General features: G+C 48.5%; 1 protein-coding gene across 1 annotated transcript in view; it reads left to right on the plus strand.

The window, feature by feature from the left end:
* Positions 1-9,318, plus strand: part of YEATS2 (YEATS domain containing 2) — a 95,962-nt gene extending 86,644 nt beyond the window's left edge. Inside the window, exons 25-30 of the mRNA XM_011945805.1 lie at positions 1,204-1,283; positions 1,855-2,056; positions 4,681-4,907; positions 5,817-5,891; positions 6,899-6,972; positions 8,276-9,318. Coding sequence (XP_011801195.1) covers positions 1,204-1,283; positions 1,855-2,056; positions 4,681-4,907; positions 5,817-5,891; positions 6,899-6,972; positions 8,276-8,384 — 767 coding nt within the window. The 3' untranslated portion in view covers positions 8,385-9,318. The remainder of the gene's footprint in view (positions 1-1,203; positions 1,284-1,854; positions 2,057-4,680; positions 4,908-5,816; positions 5,892-6,898; positions 6,973-8,275) is intronic.
* The last annotated feature ends 764 nt before the right edge of the window (positions 9,319-10,082 follow it).

Below are 10,082 nucleotides of genomic sequence, written 5' to 3' on the forward strand. Positions count from 1 at the left end.
CCCGTCTCGGCCTCCCAAAGTGCTGGGATTACAGGCTTGAGCCACCGCACCCGGCCAAAAAAATCTCTCTCATACATACGTGTTTGTGTGTGTGTGTGTATGTGTATATGTATATATATACATAGATACATACACATATATGTATATATACACACATATACACACACACATATACATACACATACATACACATACACACACACACACAGTTTTCTCTCTCCTTAAAAATACAGAATACTGGCCAGGCACGGTGGCTCAAGCCTGTAATCCCAGCACTTTGGGAGGCCGAGACGGGCGGATCACGAGGTCAGGAGATCGAGACCATCCTGGCTAACATTGTGAAACCCCGTCTCTACTAAAAAATACAAAAAACTAGCCGGGCGAGGTGGCGGGTGCCTGTAGTCCCAGCTACTCGGGAGGCTGAGGCAGGAGAATGGCGTGAACCCGGGAGGCAGAGCTTGCAGTGAGCTGAGATCCCGCCACTGCACTCCAGCCCGGGCGACAGAGTGAGACTCCATCTCAAAAAAAAATAAATACAGAATACAAGAGCTGGAAGGTAGTTCAGATACTATCTTCCCAGCTTTCTCAATTTATAGATAAGAAAACCAAGCTGGTTGCAGTGGCTCACGCCTGTAATCCCAGCAGTTTGGGAGGTTGAGGTGGGCAGATCACCTGAGGTCAGGACTTTGAGATCTGCCTGGTCAACATGGTGAAACCCCATCTCTACTAAAAATACAAAAATTAGCCAGGCGTGGTGGTGCATGCCTGTAGTCCCAGCTACTCGGGAGGCTGAGGCAGGAGAATCGCTTGAGGCAGAGGTTGCAGTGAGCTGAGATCGCGCCACTGCACTCCAGCCTGGGCAACAAAGTGAGACACCATCTACCACGGCCACCTTGTGAGTTAATGGCGGGTCCAGGGCTCCTAGTGGAGCGCCAGTTCCACAGACTTTAATAGCCTGTGGCAGTGATTACCTTCTCCACCAAAGAAGCCAAGTTCCCAAGAAGGTGTGTTGCTTTGAGTACACACGACAGGACGCCTTCTCTTCTGAGGAGACGCCCTCCTGTGTTAGGCTGCATCTTGCCCAATAAGGAACATACATGCAATAAAGAGGTCTGAAGAAGTGTCTGGCTTGCCTCCAGCAAATGATATGTGATTGGAATCGTAAGAGCTTTATTCAGGATTTGCTGGGTATGTGCATTCTAGGTGAAGATGCCAGCTGCTTTTCTGCGAAGTCTGTGGAGCAGTACTATGGCTGGAACATTGGAAAAAGGAGAGCTGCTGAGGTAACCTACGTCTGCCTGTTCATTTTGACTGCCTGCAGAAACCTTTTCTTAGGGAACAGGGATACAGATTGCAGCATATTTTATTGAAATATTTGATGGCAGAATATTTTTCTCAGTTAAAAAAGTCTCATTTTTCAAAGACTTGTATCCAGCCGACTTTCAGGGCTGCCTTCTTTTCCATTACTGGTAGAAACATCCCTCACAGTTTCTAACTTTTTTTCTGAGTTTCAGAATTTTAAATGAACTTGCGTATCGAGTCCTTACAGTGGGAAGGTGCCGTGGTCGGTTTAGGGAAAGTTGGGATAGGAGGGGAAGTGGGAGGTCCTAGGTTGAGACCAGGTGAAAATCTTTAAAGGCCAAACCTAGGAGTTGCTGTTTTAGTTATAAGCATTAGGGAGCCGGTAGAAGTTCTGCTCTTTTTAAGTGGGGAGTAACACAATCAGGTTTTTTTCTTAAAAAAAAAAAAAATTCTAACAGGTTAAGTTAGGATGGTGATGTATGATTGCATGATAATGTAGTTGTGTTAAGTGGAAGGATTTGATTATGGTTCCAAAAAAAATTGTGTTTCAAGTGGCAAAGAGCAATGACAATGCGAAAAGTCTTACAAGAAATCCTGGAGAAGAATCCGAGATTTCACCACCTGACTCCCCTCAAAACCAAGCATATTGCTCACTGGTGCCGCTGTCATGGCTACACCCCACCAGACCCTGAGAGCCTGAGGAATGACGGGGACTCCATCGAGGATGTGCTGACCCAGATCGACAGCGAGCCTGGTAAGCCTTCAGTGGCACTGCCCAGAGCGCCTGGCAGCCTGGGGGCATTCGCTTAGAGAGAGGTGAGGGTTTGGAAGAGGTGCTGTAGAGAACAAGAGCATTTCCTACCTCCTGCTGTGTCCTCCCCGGGACCATGCAGTCCCCGTGGAGCTGTTGGTACCCAGGTATCTCAAGTGTTGTGCCCCAGCCACAAACGTTCCAGCCCTTGCCATGCAGCAGGCTCACACTGTTCACTCCAGAGTCCCTGCTTGGCATCATTTCTTCTTTGAAGACTCCTGATCCATCTCCTTTCCTGCAGATTGAAGCAGCTTCCCCATCTTTTGTGACCTTAAGGACCCCCCATGCCCCAGACAAGTCTGTGCTCCTTCTGTGAAGATGAGGCCTGTGTCTCATCTGTTACTTTATCTCCAAACCCAGCTTGGAGGATGCCACCCAGTGTGGGAGGCACTTGTGAAAACTAGTAATGTTGCAGGTGAAATGAATTGTTTTATGATAAAAAACACTACTGGGCCAGGCGCAGTGGCTCACACCTGTAATCCCAGCACTTTGGGATGCTGGGGCGGGCGGATCACGAGGTCAGGAGTTCAAGACCGTCCTGGCTAACACAGTGAAACCCCGTCTCTACTAAAAATACGAAAAATTAGCCAGGCGTGGTGGCTGCCCGCCTGTGGTCCCAGCTACTCGGGAGGCAGAGGTTGCAGCGAGCTGAGATTGCACCACTGTACTCCAGCCTGGGCTACAGAGCAAGACTCTGTCTTCAAAAAAAAAAAAAAAAAACAGCAACAACAAAAACAGACCACTGCTGCAGGGCCATGGGATGTAGGACCAAGGGATTAAAGATACGTAGGGAGAAGCAGCATTTTGAGTTTCACCTTCAAGAATAAGAAGGGTTGGACCGGGCGTAGTGGCTTACGCTTGTAATCCCAGCACTTTGAGAAGTCAAGATTGCTTAAGCCTCCAGGAGTTTGAGACCAGCCAGGGCAACATAGTAGGACCTTGTCCATACAAAAAATACAAAAATTAGCTGGGTGTGGTACCTCGCCTGTAGTCCCGGCTACTTGGGTGACTAAGATGAGAGGGATCACTTGAGCCCGGGTTGAGGCTGCAGTGAGCCATGAGCACGCCACTGCACTCCAGCCTGGGCAATAGAGCCAGACCCTGTCTCAATAAAATAAAAAGAAAGGTTGTTATCTGCCCCCAGCCCCATTTATGTAGAAAAACAGAAGCTCTGCCTCCCTGTCCAAGGAAACCTGGAGCATAGAGGTGGGGTTCCTTTAAGACTTAGGGCCAGGCTCAGTGGCCTCCCACTTTGGGAGGCTGAGGCAGGAGGACTGTTTGAACCCAGGAGTTCAAGACTAGCCTGGACAACACGGTGAAACTTTGTCTCTACAAAAAATGCAAAAATTAGCTGGGCATGGTGGTGCACGCCTGTAGTCCCAGCTACTCGGGAAGCTGAGGTGGGAGGATTGTTTGAGCCCAAGAGGTTGAGGCTGCAGCGAGCTGTCATCATGCCACTGCTCTCCAGCTTGGGTGATGGCACAAGACTGTGTCCAAAAAAAAAGGGCAAGTCCCATCTTTGCCATTAAGTTTCTTGAGAGCCTAATGCAGGATGGCCTCTCGTCTCATCTCCTGCAGCGCTTTATATCAGCAGCATAAGGGCTTGTCTGATTTCGCTGTCTAAGCTACTCGGAGAGCAGAGACCGTATTGATGTTTCCCGGGCTTCACTGACACTGTGTGGAAAGCACAGTACTTGCATGTACTAGGCTTCCTGTTAATCTGACTGATTACAAACAGCCCCTGACCTACAGTGGTTTGACCATGATTTGATTTTGTGACTTTACAATGGTCTGAAAGCTGTAGGCATCAGCACAGGCCTTGACTTCTGATGGGATTGCATCCAGATAAGGCCATCGTAAGTTGAAAATATCCTAAGTCAAAGAATGATGTTTTTCAACTTACAATGGGTTTTTCAGGATACAGCGCCATCCAGCATAACTTGAGGAGCAGCTGGAGCGTGTTAGAGCCCAGTCAGTAAAACAAAAGACCAGAAGCTGGGTGCCCTTAAATCTTGTACCTGGTGTGGACCTCACACACTCATCTAGAAAGTGGAAGGGCACTAGTGCCCTAGACCTGGCCTTAAGGTCCTCACACTCCTGATTAGGCTTTGTATAAATCACCTTATTAGAAACTGGACCCATAATATACATTGAAGTGTTAACAGTCCTGCTCTCTGAGCAGTGAGAATAGGGGTGATTCTTTTTATTTTCTTCACTCTGCATTTCTAAATTTTCCAAATTTGAGATGTAGAAAAATCAGATTAGTCCTTAATACTCAGAGGGAGGGGAGTGGCCTGGTTTTTGGTGGTAAAAGTGAGAATTCCGTACTCTTTTGTCTTAGATGGCAGTTGCTTTACATAGATCACACACAAGATGCCTGTCTTTGTGCCTTTCTCCCTCATGAATTACTAGCTGTCATTATTATAGATCCATAGAATATTAGGACTGGAAAGAAGGTCAGCTCCGCTGATGCTTTTCCCCCTTCCTCAGACCATGGGTCTCTTGGAGATGGAAAGTCCTCTCCCGTTGGCCCCACAGCTGTCTTAACGCTGCTCGCTTTCATTTAGAGTGCCCATCATCATTCTCCTCTGCGGACAACCTCTGCCGCAAACTGGAGGACCTGCAGCAGTTCCAGAAAAGGGAACCCGAGAATGAGGAGGAGGTGGACATCCTCAGCCTCTCTGAGCCAGTAAAGATAAACATCAAGAAGGAGCAGGAAGAGAAACAAGAGGAAGTCAAGTTCTACCTGCCACCAACCCCAGGGTCTGAATTTATTGGGGATGTCACACAGAAGGTAGGGGTTGTGGTGTTAATAGTTCATGCAGCAGAACAGACTCAGAGCTGGACATTCAGATGTTCAGCCTCACAGACCCAGACCCAGACCCAGACTCTTCTAGTGGTGTAAATGCTTGACTTCCTTCTGCCTGGTTGACCCAGGTGTGCTCTCTGGGCTCCCATCTTCCTGCATCAGAGCCCTTGGGCAGAAACGCTAATTACACGTGAAAAGGTTGCTTGTTGAACGCAGACTTGAAGCAAAGCTGGCTAGATAGAAACGGTTGATTACTCTTCATCTCATTTTTTCTCATCTGCCTCAGTAGAAGCACCTTTCCCTCATGAGGCATGTCGTATTTCTGAGTTGCACGTCAGTGCGAAATCCCCCCCTGATGTGTTGATAGGTCCTGAGTGCCCCGCCTGTGGTGCAGATGGCATGCACCCACCTCATTATATAGGAGAGAGGTACTTATCCACCCTGCTGGAGCCTAGCAGCTCTTCAGCATCTGTCAGTTGCTCAGGGCCCGAGGTGAAAGACAGTGTGCTTTCATTGGCTGCCATGAAAAATGGGCAAGATGCAGTTTCCAAGTGCAAACAGGACACTGGAGTCTTGATTCCAGAACTTCCAGAGTGGTGTTCGCTTATCAGAGCTCATGGCAGATCCCAACCAGGTTCTTCCACGAAGGAGATTTGAGAGTTAAAGTAGGATTATAGTCACATTTTAGAAATCAGCCAGAAATGTGGAAAAACAAGATAACATTCGTCTAGATGTCATATTCCGTGTTCCTTTCCAGTGAATTTTGCCCAGCATGTTTGCAGAGTCCTTCTTCCAACCAGGCATCTCTTTGGGTGTCAAAGAGTTATGCTTGGTTGGAGAGAGGCTGTTTTTAAAGCAGCGATACAAACAAACGGCTTCGTTCTGCTTTTCCAGATTGGGATCACCCTGCAGCCCGTGGCGCTCCACAGGAACGTGTATGCGTCCGTGGTGGAGGACATGATCCTGAAGGTGGGTGCTTCCAGGGGCCGCCAGCCAGGAAGGGTGGTTGCATCCCAGGCGGTTTGGAGTAAGGGGCAAGGACAGAAAAGGAACAAAGATAACATGCTTTAAAATTTCTCATCTTATTTGAGCTTAAGTTCTCTCTTTTTGTTTTTTTTCTTCTGATTTTTAAATGGACTAAGTTATGTTTCCTCTGAATACTCATGTCGCTCTGAAGATATTTTTCCACGTGGTTTCAGGTGCCTTCTAAGACATTCTGGAGGAGGGTGGTCAGTGCGCTCGTTGCTTTAGGAGGTGACAGAGACAAAGCCTACGATTTTCTGTACATGTCACAACGGCAAACAGCCCAACTGTCCTGACCCTTGCAAGGGGGTGAAAATGCCACAGCCTCCTTCCCCAGCCTGATCCTAGCTCAGCAGTTCCTTTCCTCGTGGATCTTCCCCAAGAATAGGGGTACCTCAGTAACAACTGCTTTCCTTAAATACAATGTCTAGAGCTGGGCGCGGTGGCTCACGCCTGTAATCTCAGCACTTTGGCAGGCTGAGGTGGGTGGATCACTTGAAATCAGGAGTTTGAGACCAACCTGGCCAACATGGTGAAACCCCATTTCTACTAAAAATAAAACATTAGCCGGACTTGGTGGTGCTCGCCTAGTAATCCCAGCTACTTGGGAGGCTGAGGCAGGAGAATCGCTTGAACCCAGGAGGCAGAGGTTACAGTGAGCTGAGATCATGCCACTGCACTGCAGCCTGAGGAACAGAGTGAGACTCCATCTCTCAATAAATAAATCAATCAATAGAATAATGTCTGATTAATGAAAATCACTCCATAATTTCCCAGAAACATGGCCTTTATCACTATCGTCTATTATTGAGACCTTTAATTTTTTCTTAAGGACTTTTCAATCCCTAGGTGCAGTTGTTTCAGACATTTGGGGTAAGGGATGGGGTTAGATGCGTCCCTTCTTGCCAGCAAGCAGATGGCCATTTGAAGAATAACAGCACCTTCCATTGTAGGCTACAGAACAGCTGGTGAATGATATCCTGAGACAGGCTTTGGCAGTTGGATACCAGACAGCTTCTCACAACAGGTATTACTATCTCTGCAGTCCGTGGTGTGAGGCTTATACCTCTTTCCTAACAGTTGAATTACCCATGAAGGTATTTTATACTTAAATCAATCCAGTAGGAGGTGGAGTGAGTGCTTAGGACACTCTTAGAGCCAGATGAACTCAAGGGTCTGCTCTGTCATTTTTAGAGAACCTCGGTTGTGAAAGCTCACTCAGCTTTGCTCAGAGGTTAATATCCTCCTCCTCATTACTTCACAGACACCTAGGACTCTGTTTTATTACAGGGTTGAATAAATATTAGCTTTGCAATTAAAGATAACAGTGTCCATTACATGTCAGACATGAGGGCCAAGCATTGCATATATTACTTGTTTTTCATTGCAGAACTATTATTCCCTTTTTAAAAATCAGGAAACCGGGCTTTGAAAGGTAATCTTACCCAGCTTTCCCAGAAAATACAGTGGAGACCTGGACTTCCGACTCAGGTCTCACTGGCTCTGAGGCTCCCGGGCTTGCCACTGCTCTTTGCTGACTCTCATTGTCTTTGATTGAGACACTGAGTTTCAGTCTTTTCCTAGGCCCTGAAAGAATGGTAGATAGGCCACATCTGTTTTTCTTGCAGAGGAAACGAATATTATTTTATTGCATTATGCTAAAGGCTGTCACAAATTTATAAAATTGTAGCAAAGTGCCTGAGGACATGAAGGGCCTAAATCAGAGGAATATTAGATGAAGCTTCACAGGAATATATCAGACAACATAGACGTCTTTAGAGAAAAGGAGGTGAACCAAGAGTTCCGGTCCTGCTGCCCGCTGTCCTGCTTGGACCCACAAGTGAGCCAGGGGCCTCCTGTGGCTCCTGCTCACCTCTGTGCTCCCTGTTCTGGAGGGGTAGAGTGACTTGGGTGCTTTTGATGGAACGATTAACATCACGCCTGGCCTGGCGTGACTCCATCTCCCATCTTTCCTGGAGATGGGAAATACAGTCCCAGAGTTTTGTGGTGCTTTGACTCAGCTTTTGGTCTGCTGAGACTCACTCACAAATGTGTCATTCCGTTCTGCCATCCACTTTGTTTTCTTTCTCTTTTCTCAGTTCTCAGAATCTTTTTTCCTAATCATTCAACCAAGTTGTTGACATCCTTCTCATGCCTGTGACTAGGAAGGCGGCCCCCACCCCAGAGTGGCCCTAAGCTATGTCTGTGGCTCAGGAGCCCTCTCCGGGTGGTCACTGCCTGGGATAGTCCCTGTGGTGAGTTAAGTGAATGAATGATGAGATACGTGTGAGAGAATTTCACCTGGTAACACCCTTTGTTTTTTGGACCAGGATTCCCAAAGAAATTACAGTGAGTAATATTCACCAGGCCATTTGCAACATTCCTTTTCTGGATTTTCTCACAAACAAACACATGGGAATATTGAATGAAGACCAGTGAGCGGAGTGAGGTGCCCTGGAGAAGCAGGCTTCGAAGGCGCAGCGAAGCTGTAACTGAGGACCCTGCTGATCGGGAAGGAGGTGGTTTCCAGTGCGCCTCGGGATGTCATGGCTACCCAAGCATTGCTGCTCCTGTTCCCGCGTGCCACCAGCATGCTCCACTCCAGATGAAATCCTCTTGGACAGGAGTTTGTTTCCTGAGTGTGGAGTGAGGCTGTCAGTGGATACGTGCTTTGTCGGCCAACGTTTCTGCAGTCTCTGTAAAGGCCCCATGAGACTTGGGCCAGGCCATGTGCCTCAGGCCCTTCTCCCTGAGTGTGCTCAAGGGGGCTCCTTGGGCCCGCCTCCCCAGGAGATAGAAAATGAGTGGCAGGCTAGAGATTTGAACCATTTTGTGGGCTGGAGTTACCAGTAGCTCTAGCAGTTATCCTGAAGAAAGATTGGGCTTCAGCAAGTGGTTCTCTCCCCTGCCTGGCCTTGGTGTGGAGGGGCTGTACTCTGAGCGCAAGTGAGTCAGCTATAGGAAGAGGCCATACCTAGAGCAAAGAACCAGGAAGGCCTGAGAGACGGCAGACTGAGCAGAATTCCTGTTTTGAGCACAGGAGCATTACTAGAACCATTGTCAAAGCAGTGGCAAGAGACGGAGAGGTCCCAACGGGAGTCGGGAAGAGGTTTGATTATAACCAAGAAAACTCTCACTATGCTAGGAATAGACAGCGTGCACCAGTCCCGGACACTTGGCAGAAGCGTAGCAGTGTTACATATGTGTGCGAAGCAGATCGCAGGCTCCATGCCATCTGCATGGTCTGCAGGAACTTCTGCAGCTGACCCCATGCTGAGTGGCCAGCGGGGAACAGCCCCCGGCAGGCTCTTCTGGGCTGGTCTGTCCTATCCGTGGATTGTATATCCTCTTCTCTGTTAAGGAGTTTTTCCCAGAAGAAAAGTATTTAAAAGAAGTACCAGCGAGTGCCTTAAAGTTGGAGAAGTAACTGCCCATGCCCAGAAACAGGGATGCCAGTGCCCGGAAGCAGTGAGATGAGGCTGTGTCCACAAGCAGAGGACCCCTCGATGGGAGGGGGCAGCAGGCAGGAGAAGGAAGGCAAGCAGTGGCGCTGCCAGGTGCCCGGGTCCACTGGAGACGTCCCATCTCAGACTTCCTAATGGCCTATGTGGAAGGCAGAACAGAGAACGCATGCTCAGTCAGAAATCTGTTCCCTGTTCTGCTCAAGAAGAATCGGCAACCATTTGTCAGCCAGTGTTTCTGCAGTCTTTGTAAGGGCCCCATGAGAGCCGGGCCAGGCCGTGTGCCTCAGGCCCTTCTCCCTGAGTGTGCTGAGAGTGAGTGAGTCAGAGTAACTTACCCAAGCAACGTAATTCCTGTTTTCATGGGTCCTGTAGATGTTTGAGTCAGGAAGATAAGGCAGGGAGTGACTGAATAAACTCTGCCTTTTAAGTTGAGCATCTGGGCCGGTCATGGTGGCTCATGCCTGTCATCCCAGCACTCTGGGAGGTCGAGGTGGGTGGGTCACCTGAGGTCAGGCGTTCGAGACCAGCCTGACCAACATGGTGAAACCCCATCTCTACTAATAAGAAAAGTTAGCCGGGCATAGTGGTGTGTGCCTGTAATCCCAGCTACTCAGGAGGCTGAGGCAGGAGAATCACTTGAACCCAGGAGGCGGAGGTTGCAGTGAGCCAAGAT

This window comes from Colobus angolensis, unplaced genomic scaffold, assembly GCF_000951035.1.
Source record: "Colobus angolensis palliatus isolate OR3802 unplaced genomic scaffold, Cang.pa_1.0 Scaffold245, whole genome shotgun sequence".
NCBI lineage: Eukaryota > Metazoa > Chordata > Mammalia > Primates > Cercopithecidae > Colobus > Colobus angolensis.